Source organism: Pseudorca crassidens, chromosome 15 (assembly GCF_039906515.1).
Source record: "Pseudorca crassidens isolate mPseCra1 chromosome 15, mPseCra1.hap1, whole genome shotgun sequence".
In the NCBI taxonomy this organism is placed as follows: domain Eukaryota; kingdom Metazoa; phylum Chordata; class Mammalia; order Artiodactyla; family Delphinidae; genus Pseudorca; species Pseudorca crassidens.
The window spans coordinates 44,918,011-44,935,000 of NC_090310.1; the positions used below are offsets into that span (position 1 = coordinate 44,918,011).

The window sequence follows — 16,990 nt, forward strand, 5'->3', positions numbered from 1 at the left end:
TTCTTTTTCTAGTTATTTAGGGTGGAAGCTGAGGTCGGTGATTAGAATAGTTCTAGAAATAGATAGTATCTAGTTTGCTCCAAATTTCTACTTTTTCTTATTTGTCTTGGCTGTGCTAAGTCCTTTGCTTTTCATATGAAATTTAGGGTCAGCTTGTCAGTTTCTGCCAAAAACAGACCTGGTAGCGTTTTGTTTGGAACTGCATTGAATCTGTGTATCAATTTGGGAAGAATTGACATCTTAACAATATTGAACCTTTCAGCCCATAAACAGCCCAGCTATTTTTGTCTTCTTCCTTTTCTCTCAGCAATATTTTGTAGTTTTCAGTATACAGGTCTATCATATCTCTTGCCAGCATTTCATAGTTTTGATGCTGTTGTAAATGGTATTGTTGAATTTCAAATTCTAATTGTTTATAAATAGAAATACAATTGATATTGAACTTGTGTCCTGCATCCTTGCTAAACTCACTTTTTAGTTCTAATAGCTTTTTTGTAAATTATATCAAGTCTTCTACGCCATGGTCATGTTTTCTGTGAATCAAAAGTTTTATTCCTTCCTTTCTAATCTAGATGCCTTTTATTTCTTTTTCTTGCCTAACTGGACTAGTTAGAACCTTTAGGAGAGTACCGGATAAAAGTGGTTTGAACAGAAGTCCCTATCTTGTTCCTGATCTTAGGTGGAAAGCACTCAGTCTTTTACCATTAAGTATAACATAACTCTGAGTTTTTTGTAGATGCCCATTATCTGGTTAAGGAAGTTCCCTTCTATTCCTGGTTCACTGAGAGTTTTTATCAGGAATGGATGTTGGATTTTGTCATATCCTTTTCTGCATCTGTTGAGATGATCATAGAGTTTTTGTCTTTTAGTTTATTAGGGTCATCAAACTTTATTTTAGACTGCAGTCCACATAGTCTCTGTTACAGCTGCTCAGTGCTCAGTTGTAGCACAAAAGCAGGCCATGGAGCTAGCTTTCACATACAGCATGAAGTTTGCCAACCTCTGTTCTTCTATTCCTTATTCCTAGTGATGTTTATTATTTCCTTTCTTCTGCTTACTTTGGGTTTAATTGTCTCTTTTTCTAAGGTGGTAGCTGAGGTCACTGATTTCAGACCTTTTTTTTATGATGCAGTTACTTAGTGCTATGAATATTCCCCTAAGTACCACTTTTACTCCACCCCCACAAATTTTAATGTTTTCATTTTCAGTTAATTCAAAATATGTTCTAATTTCTTCATTGCTTTGTGGGTAATTTCAGTTTCCAAATATTTGGGATATTCCAGATGTCATTCTGGTCTTAAATTCTAATTTAGAAGAACCTACATTTTTTTTTTTTTTAATTTAGTGGAGTAGAGTTGATTTACAATGTTGTGTTAGTTTTAGGTGTACAGCAAAGTGATTCATTTATACATATACATATATTCATTCTTTTTCAGATTCTTTACCCATATAGGTTATTACAGAATATTGAATAGAGTTCCCTGTGCTATACAGTAGGTCCTTGTTCGTTATCTATTTTATGTATAGTAGTGTGTGTATGTTAATCCCAAGCTCCTAATTTATCTCTCCACCCCCCCCACATTTCCCCTTTGGTAACCATATGTTTGTTTTCAAAATCTGAGTCTGTTTCTGTTTTGTAAACAGAATTTGTATCATTTTTAAAATTAGATTCCACATATGAATGATATCATAATGTTTGTGTTTCTCTGTCTGACTTACTTCACTTTGTATGATAATCTCTAGGTCCATCCTTGTTGCTGCAAACGGCATTATTTGTTCTTCTTTATGGCTGAGTAATATACCGTTGTATATATGTACCACGTCTTCTTTATCCATTCCTCTGTTCATGGACATTTAGGTTGCTTCCATGTCCTGGCTATTGTAAATAGTGCTGTGTTGGGGTGCGTGTATCTTTTCAAATTATGGTTTTCTCCGGATATATGCCCAGGAGTGTGATTGCTAGATCATATGGTAGTTCTATTTTCAGTTTTTTAAGGAACCTCCGTACTATTCTCCATAGGCTTGTACCAATTTACAGTCCTACCAACAGTGTGGGAAGGTTCCTTTTTTTCCACACCTTCACCAGCATTTATCATTTGTGGACTTTTTGATGATGGCCATTCTGACTGGTGTGAGGTGATAACTCACTGTAGTTTTAATTTGCATTTCTCTGATAATTAGTGATGTTAAACATCTTTTCATTTGCTTTTTGACCATCTGTATATCTTCTTTGGAAAAATGTCTATTTAGATCTTTTGCCCATTTCTTGATTGGGTTGTGTTTTTTTTGACATAGAGCTGCATGAGCTGTTTGTGTATTTTGGAGATTATCCCTTGTTGGTCACTTTGTTTGCAAATATTTTCTCCCTTTCTGTGGGTTGTCTTTTTGTTTTAAAGTTTCTTTTGCTGTGCAAAAGGTTTTTAAGTTTCATTAGGTCCCATTTGTTTATTTTTGTTTTTATTTTCATTACTCTAGGAGGTGGATCAAAAAAGATATTGCTGCGATTTATGTCAAAGAGCGTTGTTTTGTTTTGCTTTTTTAATTTATTTTTTGGCTGTGCTGTGCTGCTTGTGGGATCTTAGTTCCCCGACCAGGGATCGAGCCGAGCCCAGGGCCCATGGCAGTGAAAGAGCTAAGTCTTAACCACTGGACCACCAGGGAATTCCCTAAGAGTGTTCTGCCTATGTTTTCCTCTTAAGAGTTTTTTCTCTCTGGCCTTACATTTAGGTCTTTGATCCGTTTTGAGTTTATTTTTGTGTATGGTGTTAGAGAGTGTTCTAATTTCATTCTCTTACATGTAGCTGTCCAGTTTTCTCAGCACCACTTTTCCCCATTGTGTATCCTTGCCTCCTTTGTCATAGATTAATTGACCACAGGTGCGTGGATACAAGAACCCACTTTATAGTGTTGAGTCCTCCTATCCAGGATCTGATCTTTCCATCTATTCCAGTGGTTTAAGGTTTTTCGCATTCAAGCATGTACAATGACTGTACAGACAGATAGTGGGGAGGTGCAGCAGCTTCAGGACAGCAGTTGCCTCCAGGAAGGTTGAATGCAGTAGAACAGGGACTGCGCTTTTATCCAAAATGTTGTAACAATGTTTTTAATACATCTGAATGTTTATGTAATACATATGAATGTTTCTTATGAAACTGTTTTTCTATATCTTTGAAATATTTTATAGTTTAAAAAATACTTAGGGGCTTCCCTGGTGGCGCACTGGTTAAGAATCCGCCTGCCAACGCAGAGGACACAGGTTCGAGCCCTGGTCTGGGAAGATCCCACATGCCGTGGAGCAACTAAGCCTGCGCGCCACAACTACTGAGCCTGTACTCTAGAGCCCGCAAACCACAACTACTGAGCCCGTGCGCCACCACTACTGAAGCCCAAGAGCCTAGAGCCTGTGCTCCGCAACAAGAGAAGCCACCGCAATGAGAAGCCCACTCACCACAGTGAAGAGTAGCCCCTGCTCGACACAACTAGAGAAAGCCCAAGCGCAGCAATGAAGACCCAATGCAGCCAAAAATAAACAACAAAAAAACACTTAGAAATCAATTTTAATAGAAAAGAACTTTTATTGCAAATACAGTGACTCTTCATATTACAGTAGTTTACTCTGATAAACCAAATGGCCATAATTTATGTATATTTTGGATATAAAACTATACTTTTTTTTTTTTTTTTACATATAATATACTTTCCAGTGTGATGACACTTCAATGAGGAAAAGATTGCATTCACAATAGAAACCATCCTCCCTGAGTCCACAGCCCTAAAATAACAAGCACTGTCCAAACATCCCTGCAGTGGAGCTGACCCCAACAAAGGGGCTTCCCCTCCTCTACCCCTCATCGCCAGTTGACAGTCACAGAAAGTGAAGCATTTCTGGAGTGTCTGTATCCACCCACTATGGAGAATGCCAGTGACTCAACCAGAGCAGCAACAGTGAAATGGCAGAACTGCAGAGCCCTGACTTTGCATTTTAGTCTCTGTAGCCAAGGTCAGAAGTCAAACATTAAAACTATTTTACCATTTACCTTGCTGAGAGCCCCCATAACCTGTTCCACTAGTAAGCAGCAAATTTAGGAATTTTACGTAGGGACCACTAAAAAAATATATAGTCTTTTCCAACATGTCTGTTTCCCCAGCATCTGGCACATAGTCGACCTTCATTAAATGCTTGTGGGGCGAACAGAGAGTCATAATCCTCATCTGTCCAGGGGTGTGCGGCCAATGAGCCATAGAAGTTACAGCATCACAGTGGTTTACTTTTAAAAGATGTTCTTTGAAAATGAACTCCAGGAAGAAAAGCAGTCTACACAGAGAGAGATGCTGAAGCGATCTTACTGAGTAGTTTGTTGAGAGCTCTAACTCTTTCTTCCAAGAATCGGGATTTTTTCTCAGCACCTCGTTGCTTCTCTTCAGTGACCTGAAGCGCTTTCGTTAGGTGAGCATTTTCCACATAGAGCTCCTTGAGCAGCAAATCGGATCGTGTATTCTTTTCAAACTGGACAGGGGAGAAAGCCACACTGCACTGTGAATCTAATGCAGAAATGCCACGCTACCAGCTTGCCCCTCCCAGTCTTCCACGTTGTTCAAACCACAGTTTGGGGATTCTTAACAAATTGGAAGCAAATATTGGATGTAATGACAATTTTTGTTATCCTGGCGGGAGAGAGGAAATTGAGAATCTCATGAACTATGTGGTAGAGAAAACTTAAGCCAATTTTGCACAAATTGATTTTTACCATAAAATGAAGACAAAAAGACCAAAATCTGTAGGCCTCAAAAAGGAAGGAAATTGTCAAGAGTACCCAAAATGTTTGGCTCATCTCAGTGTGCTCTGCAGGCCCATCCCGTCACCCAGGACACAATGAGGCACTGTGGTCACCACACACACAGCAGCTGTAGAGGCTTCAGTGATGGGGACACAGGCCACACTAGTCAGGATGCTAAGACACAGGGGTCCCAGATTTGCGCTTCGTGAGTCAGCACTACATACATTCACTCAAGTAGTTAACTGAGCAGCTCCGTTGGCCAGGTGCTGCCCTAGCAACAGCCCTGCTCTCACAGGGCATGTATTCCAATGGAAGGAGACAGACCAGAACCAAGCTCGCAGTTTTGGATGGTGGGACTGGTGGTGGACCAGTGTTGGGTGGTGGGACCTGCTAACAGAAAACCCAGGAGGGGACGCACAGCTGAGACTGAGGTGAACAGAGAGGGCTTCTCTGTACGTTGACATTTGGACGGAGAGCTGAATAAAGCACCGGGTAAGTCAGCGAGGCTGTCCGGCATGAACATTCCACGCAGAGCTGGCACATGTGGGGATGACAGGAATGGCCAGGAGGCCTGTGAGGAAGTCAGAGCTGCCATGCTGGCTGGGCAGGGGGCCAAGGGGAGGGGAATAGGTCCTGCAGAACCTTGAAGACCACTGTAAAAACTGCCTTTTACTCTGAGGGATGTGGAAAGACTGGAGGTTTCTGAGCGGAGGAGGGCCAACACCTCCGTCACATTTGAAGGTGACTGTTGCCGCTGAAAGCACATCAAAGGAAACAAGGACACCAGCTGTTAGGACCCAAGAGATGGGGGCTCTGTATCCCACGCTGAAGGCCTAGCTGAAGGATGAGATGGGAAGGGGTCCATCAGGACTCCAAGGTTTTGGACTTGGGCGGGCAGGTGAGGGCACAGACAGCTCTGAAGGACTCCTGTAAAGAGGAGCAGAGAGCTGGTAGGACCAGGGCTCTGGAAGGTGGTGTTGAGACAAGGCTCCAGAGGAGGGAAGGGCTGGGGCAGCGGGGAGGGGACACGGGCACATGCATTTCTTTGGGCACTTCTGGTCTTCCAGTGAAACAAGCACAGAGCACAGCTGAGGGGAGAGGTGCTGGAGGTCAGAGACAGGAGGGAAAGGGCCCACTGGAGAGGGCAGTGGGGGCGAGGGTGTAGTTGGGACAGCTCCCCGGCCACCCTGGCACCTCCACGTGCAGGAGCCTCAGGATTCACCTGGGGTTTGGGTTGAGGTTTTGCCAGGAGTGACTGCGGGAGTCACCGAGTCTGACTGCTGGGAAGGAACGTGAGGACCAGGGACAGAGAGGGTGGGAGGATGGCAGTGCCGGCAGGGGAGGGGCTGCAGAGATGCGGGGGTGGTCAGGAGCCGGTGGCCTGCACAGAGTGACGCTGCCCGGGGACCTGCAGCTCCGGATGCCGCAGATGAACCATACTTGACTGCTATGTAAGAAAAGTATTTCTACAGATTCTCATGTTTCATTTCCTGTAGCTCCAAGTAGAACTTTTAGGGCAGCAATGGCCTCTCTCTCCCCTCTCCCCCTCTCAGCGATTCCACAGGACATGGGGTTCTCTTGGGTAATGTCTCCCTGATCAGCTACTTGAATGCCCAAACGAGGCGTCATCACTCACCTGCTCTTTCAGCTCACGCACTTTCTCTTGGAGGAGCGCTTCCACGTTCTTCAAAATCATTTCCACCTCCTCCACCCGCTCTTCTGCGGCTTTCAGCTGTTTTTCATGTGCTTCCTGCACAAAAGGAGGTTAGAGAGGAACACTGTACATTTTAAAAAGAATCATCACGGGTTTATTTACTTTAGAACGGAAATTAGCTGAAATGTGCAAATCTGAGTGTGTGGATAACCTTTCATCCCTAGAGGGACGGTTAGAAATGTCTCACAAGCCACAAACCTGCATTTCTCATTGCAGTCTAAGCAGATCAGCAGACTGCTTTGTGCTAGGATTTGTCCTTTGAGTCCCAAATGACTCAAAGGTGAGTTTCCCCAAACACGTTAGTCTTTCTAAAGGATTTGACTAAATTTCTTTGTTTTGTCAATAATCTCTCACAGCTTAACTGTCTCTCCAGCATAACGTTTTTGCAGAATGCTGAAAGGCTAGTCTTCATTAGAATTTGTTTTACAAACGTCGAATTTCACCCACCTTTGCAGGCTTGCGCCAGTTCCTCCCTCGTGAAGGTGCCTCACCCTCTGGCCCCCCCCCCACCCCCCACCTCACGAACTCTGAGGACCAAGATGTGCCCCGCAGGCTTACACTTTAAGGTGCTCACTCACTGGTGCCTGAGAGGGTGCTTTGAGGTGGGAACCACTGCCACCAGAAGTTGACAGAAACGGAAGCACAGAGAGGTTAACTGGCCTGAGGTCACTCGGCTGGGGTGGTGCAGCCAGGCTCCAGATCCCTGCAGTGCGTGCTCTGAGCCACTGTCCTGCTGCCCTTTGAGGCTGAGACTCTGCTTCTATGTGCCTAGATGCCTAGGGCAGCACCTGGCACACAGCTGGGCTCCCCAAGTCTGTGCTGTCACTGTGCTGACCTCTTGTCCAACCGCCCCCCACTCCCTGGCTACCTTTAAACATGCCGAGCACAGCCCACCTCAGGACCTTTGCACCTGCCTGTACTCTCACAGGGCTACACAGGCAGGGACCCTGCCCATCACCTCCCTCGCGGCCCCTCTAGCACCATCTTTCAGGCCTGGAAGCGGGGACCATGTGTGTGGCTGCGTGGCTGGCTGCAGACACATGCAGCCCGGCAGACAGACTGGGGGGCTTTGGGGTGCCTTCTGGGTCAGCTGCTCAACGCCCCCCAGTTCTCAGGGAAAGTTGGGTCCCATAGCTTCCATAAACCAGTCCTCACGTAGTGGGACATCTGCGGGGCCATCTTCCCCTGGGCACCTGGGCAGCTTTTGGCTAAGTCACCAAAGAGCCAACCTTACCCTCCCCGTCACCCTCAGCCGGCCCTCGGGCCCCTGTCCTCACTTACCCGTTCCTCCACCTGGAGCTGCCGAGCCGCCTGCCGCTCCCCTTCCAGCAGCTGCTGCAGCTCAGCCACGCGGCCCCGAGGCACCAGCTGCTCCATCTGCTCCTGCAGCTGCTGGACCGCGTGGGCGTGCTGGGACTGGGCCAGCTTCAGCCTCGTGGTGGCCCCGTACAGCTGCCCGGGGAGAAGGCACCCAGTGTTGGGGTGACTGCCCAGAGCTGCCGGGTCACTACCAGGCACAGAAGACTGCATCCCTACCTTTAAGGTCACCCCACAAGGAAAGTGTCTGCAGCAAAACCCACGATTCCTAAAGAGCCCGTTTAGCTGAATTCTGACGCCCAGACTCCATGCAGCTGGCACTTCTGCACAGTGAGAGCCAGGAAGGCCTGCCTGTAATCCTCCACGTGACCTCCCGCCGGGTTACGTAACCTTCTGTCATGTTTACCTTCCGGGTACATTACTGGGGTGTAATTCCTTTAATACTGTGACCCACGCCAGCTGTGTACGGCAACCTTCCTCTAAGTGAAGAGTTCACGCTCCTGACACCTGGCTGCGGCCGGGGTCCCAGAGGTGGGTTACACAGTGATCAGCGAGGGGCTGGGAGCAGGTGTGGATGGACCTCAGCACCCGCTCCCTGGGCACAGAACCCACTGGGGCGTTGGTACCAAGCTGTCCAGAGCCTGGCCACTTCCCCTGATGGACCACCTGGGAGGCCGGATCTCAACACCACTTCTATCACTTGGACTCTGGCAGCTTCGTCTGGAACACACAGAACTTCCCTGAGACCCCACAGACAGGAGAGGCAACAGCTCTGCCAGGGGTCCTGCCGAGGGCAGGCTGGAGAGGAGGGCGCTGGCCATGCCAGGCAAGGGCGAGGCTGTGAGCCCGCAGCCCCACTTCCCTCACCGTCCCGTGTCACTGCGTGTCTGACGGGTCCCCCCAGAGACACACCCATACACACGGGTCCAGCAGGGCAGCTACCGTGCTCTTTGGGATGAAGAGAGGGGAGGATAGTTCCCACACACCCTCCACCAGATGTAGCCTCCTCCCGACTTTCGAGATTCAGATGGTCACTCTGCAGTCACTCTGGCCCATGTCTGCGCCCCCACCCACCCGAAAGTGCTCTTCACACCCCCTGCCCAGGTTCCTCGCCACCCGCTCTCCACTTGGCTGGGTGGTACATCAGCACCGCCCGACTGAGTGCCCCGAGCCCCCTCCTTGTGAAGTGAGGTGCGGGTGCAGGCTGGGCTGCCTCCGGAGAGCCCTGCTCAACTGCCACGTGAGGAGGGGGACGTCCCCAGAAGAGCAGTGGGGCCACTGCAGCCGGGAAGCCAGGGCCTTCGCGTTCTGGATGCCCTCAGACAGCAGCCCCTCCTGCCCTGAATCCAAGCTGGACTGGCAGAATGTGGGGAAGTGATATTCAGAACTCCTGGGCACCGGCCTCACAAGCCTAGCCACCTGTATGCTCTTCTGGGGGCGCCTGGTTGCTGTACCTCGAGAATCCCATGCCGTGGAGAGGCCGGTGCGGGTGCCCCAGTCCATGGCACCCCTGTAAGTGCCCTCTTGGACGCCTGGCTCCCCTGCTGGACCTGTGACCTTGGAACCACTCATGGCGCACCGGTGACCACTCCCTCCCTCCCCCATGGCTCTGTGTGCACCTCACCTCCACACACCCAGAGGGTCCCTAGGTGCCCTGGAAGCTCCTTACTTCCCTTCTCCACTTTCATACAGGTGTGTTTCACGGGGGTCCTCGTCTAAAGCACAAAAGGGGACGCCAGCTTATGTCACAGCAGCCTGCCTAAGTGCAGTATCTCCTGCCGTGACGGCGGCTGAATGTTGGGCAGCCCAGGGGGCACGGAGACCTCCGGCAGCCCAGCCCTCCTGCCAGCAGATGGGTCTGACTCCTTAGCCTCAAAGGCTCAATCTAGCCCAGGCAATTTCTCAAGGTTCCTTTGGCACTAAAAGTAGAGAAGGGAGCCCCCAGTACGTGGCGGCACCTCGGGGAAAGTGCCTGCTTACGGCGGGGGGCTGAGCCCACAGGAGCCTGACAGCACCTCATAAGGCCCCGGTGGGGGGTCCCGCACCCAGACCGACCCCTCTGCAGCCCCGGGCCATCTGAGAAGTGACTGTTCACACCAGGTGACCACAGCCAAGTCCAGGAGTCAGGCCAGGGGCCAGTTGGGGAACCTGGTCCAAAGGCTGGGCAGAGGCATGCGGCTTAGAGACCCTCTCCCACGGCCCTTTTCCCGCTGCTGTACCCTGGCCCTCCAAGCACACCCCAGGTCTGAGTCCACACTGGGCCCGTGGCCCTCAGGGCACCTCACCCTGTCACCTCCCTTCTCCTGTTCAAACTCCTCAGAAGAACCAGCCCTGTGTCCCTGAACCTCACGCTGTCAGGCACCCGCCGTCCCTCCTGGGCCCACTCTGCTCACATATGTTTGTACCAGACCACGAACTCCCTGCCTCCCCTGAGCCTGATGCGCGCTGGACAAATGCTGCGGCAGGAGAGCAGGTGGAACAGCCACAGGTATGTGACACCTGGGCTCCACTGGGGGCGCGGAGCGGGGTCACCTCGGGGGCTGCTCTGCCCTGTTGGCCTGGACCTCAGAGGCCACCTGCCGCGTTCCCTGGCCCCTCCATCTGTAGAGGGCACACCGGGAGGCACTGCTATGGCCTCCTCCCCTCGTGAGGAACAGGCGCAGCTCTTCACGTGGCTCACTTGAGTTCAACCCGACCCTGGACTGAGCCTGACTCAGTTGGGCCTGGCGGATGCCCAACTAGCCGGGTGACCTGAGGCAGGCAGACCAACGATGCCCCTGGCTGGACTAGTCCCGGCCAGGCTGTCAGAGGCAAGGCTGACCCCTCCCGGGCTGGGACCACCGCACACACCCACCTGGTCCCGACTCTCTTCAAGGGCCTCTCTCAGCTGTGACTGTGCCAGTCTCAGGCTCTGACGTTCCTGAGTCACGTGTTCAAGTTCAAGTTCAAGTTTTTGGATTTGGTTATCCTGTTTTTTAAAAATCAATTTCACAAGTATAAGAAGTATCTTAGCAATGTGATACACGTTTAATGCAGAAACTTCAGAAAAGCAAAAATTACAAAATTCAACTCATCCATGATCCCAGCAGCCCGAGGACCCCACCCGACATTCTGCTGTATCTCCTGGCCCTCCCTCCACACGCACGGACTTCTGTCACTAAGACGTTGTATGCTGTGCTTTCCCCCTCTTATTATATCTTGAGTGTTAAATACTTTTCAGAAGCATGGTTTTTAATGGCTGCACCATCATTTACTGACTAATTCAATACTGTCGATGATTTAAAGCTGATTCCAATTCTGTTTTGCTATTATAAATACCACAGCAATGAAAATACTTCCAGCTAAGTCCGTACACAATTTTCAGTAAAGTTCCCACTAGCAGAACCATGAAGCCAGAGCGCACGGACGTTCTTGATGCTCTTGACGTATATTTTGCCATACTGTCCTCCGGAGAGGTTGTACCAACTTACTCTCCTATCATCAAGGTTTAATTCCTCTCTACTACTTTTTCTAGATACCAGGCTTTGTAAAAGCTGCTGAAGTCCACATATTTTCAGGGCTTGCTTGTTAAGTCCCTCCCTTTACCTCCAGGCACATCAGGGCTGTTCCTCATCTGTTTTAGGCCAGCCTGTCTGCCCCTCCCTGCCGCGCCGGCCACTCACCTGCAGCTCCTCCCGGCATGCCGCCTCCTCCAGTCTCTGTGTCAGCAGCTGAACAGTGATGTGATTCTTCTTGCTCTGGGCCTGGTGGGTGGAGGCCTCCTCTCCCAGCTGCAGGACCCTGTGGTTGAGCTGGGACAATTCATCCTTGCATTTCTGACTCTAGAACAAAAAGGAATAAAACACAGATGAAAAAGTTTGTTTTGTTTTTTGTTTTTTTGCTGTACGCGGGCCTCTCACTGTTATGGCCTCTCCCGTTGTGGAGCACAGGCTCCGGATGCGCAGGCTCAGCGGCCATGGCTCACGGGCCCAGCCACTCCGCGGCCTGTGGGATCCTCCCAAACCGGGGCGCGAACCCGTGTCCCCTGCATCAGCAGGCGGACTCTCAACAAAAAGTTATTTTTTTAAACCAACAGCATTCCAGGGTTCTCAACCAGGGACACTCTTGCTCCCTGAGGGACGCTTGGCAATGTCTGGAGACCATTTTGGTCATCACAGCTAGCGGGGTGGGGTTACTACTAGAAACTAGTGGGTGAGGAGCTCAGCGTCCCCAGAGTGATGGGCTCTCTGGCCACGGGGCAGAGGATGAACTCTGGTCCATCCAAGAAGCAGCAGGCTGGGCACCAGGGGGGCTCACAGCGCATCAACATCCAACCACTGCTCTGGAGAACTGGCATGGTTTTCTTGTTTCTCCCACGGTTATTTCTAACATTATCTTAAGCAATTTGAAGGGAAAAAAAAAACCTCGTTATACTTGAGGCACGTGATTCTCTTCAAATCACTGTCATTAAACACAAAATCCGAGGCTCTCGGTGGGGGGAGCACACTGATAAAATCTCCCACTTTGCGGGCAGCGGATGCTGGACCCTGGACGGTGTTGCCTGGGATGAAACAGCAGCCAGCAGGTGACACACGGAAGTGCGTTATTTCCAACTGGCCGTCACACACCTTCACACAAACCACGTTTCGCTCATCTGCTTTTCCCCAGCAGCCGCTCTGGAGGCCGAGGGTCTGCAGCCCTCCGTGCCTCAGAGCGGCGTCCACACACAGCTGTTGGGCGCGTCACTGTCGCCCCAGGGCCGGATGTTCCCACCACATCAGCCAGGCGCAGGAAGAAGCCGGCTGGGGCGAGAGCTATGGGTCTCTCCAGGGGACAGCAGAGGTCTGAGAAGCCAGAGGTGACAAAAACACTCCCAGAGGACTTCGCTGGTGGTGCAGTGGTTAAGAATCTGCCTGCCAGGCTGCACTGAATCCATCTGGTTGTGCCTTCCACACACACACACACACACATACACACACACACACACACAGGTATAATGATTGATTACTTAGAACGAGTTCCTCTAGGATGACATTTTCTTCTCTAAATTAGTTTTTTCTTTAAATTTAACCTTCAGTTTTGAGTCACTCAGTTGGCTGTTTCATCATATGATTCTTTGGTTGTCTCCCAGTGATGCCAGATGGGATCAGCACAGCCCCAGGTGCTAGTTGCTAATGCCTATAAAATACCACCCACCCCCACAAAGGAGAATCATTTAAGAGTTCTTCGGACTTCATCTTCAAAAGTAGCCAAAGAATTCATGTGACAGGTTATCCCAGAAAATCTTTTGCAGTTAGTGAAATTAGGGTATAACTAAGAACATTTGGAATACGACACACACAGTTTAGGTGATCTTGGTATAGTGGTGGGACAGCAGTAAAGTATTTAACATGTACATGCTCTGCTGGGGGAGACTAAAGGGAAAGAGGTGTTCAGCCTAGAAAAACATTTCGCAGTGGATTTCCTATGAAGTCAATGTGTCTTGGGTTTAACTTTGAAACAAATTAAAACATTTAAAAACTGACTTACTAGCATTTGTGGATTTCAGATTGAGACCCATGTAAAAGCAGTGCTTTATTCTGTGAAAAAAAAAAAAAGAATCCACCAGCTGATGCAGGGGACGTGGGTTCGACCCCCAGTCCGGGAAGATCCCACATGCCAAGGAGCAACCAAGCCTGTGCACAACAACTAATGAGCCTGCGCTCTAGAGCCCGTGAGCCACAACTACTGAAGCCCGCGCGCTCTAGAGTCCACGTGCCGCAACTACTGAAGCCCGTGTACTCAAGGGCCCGCGTGCCGCAACTACGGAGCCCGCGGGCTGCAGCTACTGAAGCCTGTGCGCCTACAGCCCGTGTTCTGCAACAAGAGAAGCTACCGCAATGAGAAGCCCACACATGCAACGAAGAGGAGCCCCCGCTCGCCACAACTAGAGAAGGCCCACGCATAGCAACGAAGACCCAATGCAGCCAAAATAATAATAACAATAATAATAAAAATTAAAAATAAATAAAAACACTCCCAGAAAGAGTAAGAGCTCAGCAAGGTGTCAGGACACAAGGTTGGCAGGTGAAAATCCACTGTACTTCTATGTCCTGACAGTGAACACGCGGAATCCCATGTGAAAAACAAAACACCATTTCTGGCTTCTGGTCTGGCCTGCAAAGAGCTTGGAAGTCATCACTCCCATCCTCCCAACAAGAAAAAGCTGAGTAACTGAAAACTCAACCACTCTTCTGAGACCCATCAGAGAACTGAGGTCACAGGGCAACTCAATGCCCTGAAAACTGGAGAGACGGGCAAAGAGAGTCACAGCTCACCAGGAGCTGACGGCTGGAGCCCGAAACAAAGTGGCTACTGTGGACGGAACTGTGTCCACAAACTCTCGGCTGTGTCTGGAGATGGGGCTTGCAGCAGGTAATTAAGGTTAAATGTGCTCAAGAGGCAGGGTCCTAATCTGATAGGACAGTGACTTTATGAGAAGACACAGTGAGAGGGCATCGTCTGCAAACCCGGAAGAGCCTCACCAGAACCAAGTCAGCCTCGCCTTGATCTTGGACTTCCGGCCTTGAGAACCGTGAGGCAATAAACTTCTGTGGTTTAAGCCACCTGTCTGTGGCATTCTGTATGGAGCCTGAGCAGACTAAGACAGTGACCATTCTGAAGTACACAGGGCGCTCTGTTCTCCTGCCCTCAAGGGAAATGTCCTTTTTACCAGATCAGAACCAGCGTGGGGAAGGGGATACCCAACGGCAGCCCCCTCTAAACTTTCTGACTCAGTACACACCTATCAGAGTGGCTAAAATAAAAGAGTGACAACACAAGCGTGGGCAAGGATGTAGGGAAACGATCAAGCACACATTGCTGGCAGGAACGGACACTGTTACAGCCACTCTGGATAAGAGTTGGGCAATTTCTTAAAAAACTAAACATGTAACTACCACACAACTCAGCCACTGCTCTCCCGGCCATTTATCCCATGAAATGAAAACCTATAACCACACAAAGACCTGCCTGAGAATGTTCACGGCACCGCTGTGACAGCCCCAAACTGGAATCAGCCCAGCCGTCCTTTAAAAGGTGAGCGTTAAAACAAGCTGTGGGCGACTTCCCTGGTGGTCCAGCGGTTAAGACTCCGTGCTCCCAAGGGCCCGGGTTCGATCCCTGGTCAGGGAACTAGATCCCGCAGGCCACAACGAAGATCCCACGTGCCGCAGCTAAGACCAGGCGCAGCCAAATAAAGAAATAAATATTAAGAAACAAAACAAAACAAGCTGAGGGACATCAATGCCTTGGAAAAGTGTCCAGCGACAGGAAGAAGCTAACCGGGGACACACAGCCGGGAATTATGTATGTGAGAAAAGGCAACCCCAAAGTTCGTATTCTGTATTCCTTTTGTACCACATTTTGAAATGACACAATTTTGGAAATGAAGGGCAGTTAGTGGTTTTCAGGGGTTAGGGGCTGGGGTAGGTGGGCAGGAAGGCGGTGGGTGTGGTCATGAAAGAACAACGTGAAGGATCTTTGTGGAGCTGGAGCTGTTCAGTATCTTGACTGTGGTCATGGAGACACGAACCTACACAGGGGATAAAATTGCATAGAACGTGACACACACACGAGTACACAAGTAAAACTGGGGAAACCCGAGTAAGGCGCATGGATTGTATCAATGTCGACATCTTGGTCGTTGATATTCATTATGGACTGATCCCTGCCAATTCACATGTTGAAGCCCAAACCCCCAATACCTCAGAGTGACTGTATTTGGAGATGGGGTCTTGAAAGAGGTGATTAAGGTAAAATGAGGTCATATGAGTCCAATATGATGGTGTCCTAATACGAGATGAGGACACAGACACATCCGAGGGATGACCACGTGAGGACACAGGGAGAGGACAGCTGTATACAAGCCGAGGAGAGAGGCCGCAGAAGAAACCAGTCCTGCCCTGATCCTGGACTTCTAACCTCGAGAACTATGAGGAAATAAACTTCTGTCGTATAAGCCACTCACTCTGTGGTACTTTGTTATGGCAGCCCTAGCAAACTAACACAGATAATATTATACTATAGTTCCATAAAATGTTACAACTGGAAGAAACGACAAAGTGTATTTCTCTGTAATATACTTCTCATAACCACCTGGGAGTCTGCAATCATCAATACTAATTTCAATTTTAAAAAGAATTAAAAAACAAAAATAAAAACAAGAATGACACATCCCAGCTTCTGTGCTTCAGTCCAAAAGCCAGTAAGTGAGACCAAGTACAGAAGGCATTTACTTATGGGGCAAAGGGAGACCAGTGTGGAGGTCAGTGCTGAGTGAGACAGGGCATTTACCTGCAGGGTAAAGGGATTAATCAAATAGTTAAGTAAATCTATTGAAGATGAGGAAACCAGGTTTTTCATTGCTAGAGGCAAGAGTTACAAATATGGAAAGGGAGAAAACTAGAATTATCCCTGTGATGTTGGAATTGCAGATAAGAGTTTGAATTCATGGTTTTCAGTAGGGAGATATATAAATAAGTATACCTGAAACCATGTGCATGTGAGCATAATAAATATATGTATACACTCCCTAGCTCTATGCACTGACTGCACCTGGACATAGCGATGCCAGGAGCCGTGAGCACTCCTAGTGCCCAGATCTCGGTCTCTAAATACCATTCGGAACTAAAAGTCACCAAGGGCTCCTTGGAGAAATAACTGCTTCCAGGACTGGGGCAGGGAAGTACTAGATGAACCTGGAATATCGTGAGGCACCAGAAAGTGAGGAAGTGTGCAAAGAATGACCAGTACCTGTCAGGAGGACCCAGAAGTCCCCCTGAGGGGGCTCTTATTGGCCAAATCTGGGATAATCTGAGCATAAAAATAAATACTGATGGTAACATATTAATAACCCATTGAATAAAACAGGAATCTATGATAGTAACATAATGATGAATAAATAAATGGAGGGCTTCCCTGGTGGTGCAGTGGTTAAGAATCCGCCTGCCAATGCAGGGGACACAGGTTCGAGCCCTGGTCCGGGAAGATCCCACATGCCGTGGAGCAACTAAGCCCGTGCGCCACAACTACTGAGCCTGCACTCTAGAGCCCGTGAGCCACAACTACTGAGCCCATGTGCCACAACTACTGAGCCTGTGCTCTAGAGCCCATGCTCCTCAACAAGAGAACCCACCGCAATGAGAAGCCCGCGCACCACAAC

The 16,990-nt window shown here is 49.1% G+C and overlaps 1 protein-coding gene across 3 annotated transcripts in view; it reads right to left on the reverse strand.

Moving 5' to 3' along the window:
• Window positions 1-3,551: 3,551 nt before the first annotated feature.
• Window positions 3,552-16,990, reverse strand: part of NINL (ninein like) — a 107,823-nt gene continuing 94,384 nt past the window's right edge. For all 3 annotated transcript variants that reach the window (XM_067707426.1, XM_067707425.1, XM_067707424.1), the window contains 5 exons: window positions 11,472-11,630; window positions 10,664-10,777; window positions 7,774-7,944; window positions 6,415-6,528; window positions 3,552-4,507 (listed from right to left, as the gene is read on the reverse strand). In XM_067707426.1, coding sequence (XP_067563527.1) covers window positions 4,316-4,507; window positions 6,415-6,528; window positions 7,774-7,944; window positions 10,664-10,777; window positions 11,472-11,630 — 750 coding nt within the window. In that variant the 3' untranslated portion in view covers window positions 3,552-4,315. The remainder of the gene's footprint in view (window positions 4,508-6,414; window positions 6,529-7,773; window positions 7,945-10,663; window positions 10,778-11,471; window positions 11,631-16,990) is intronic.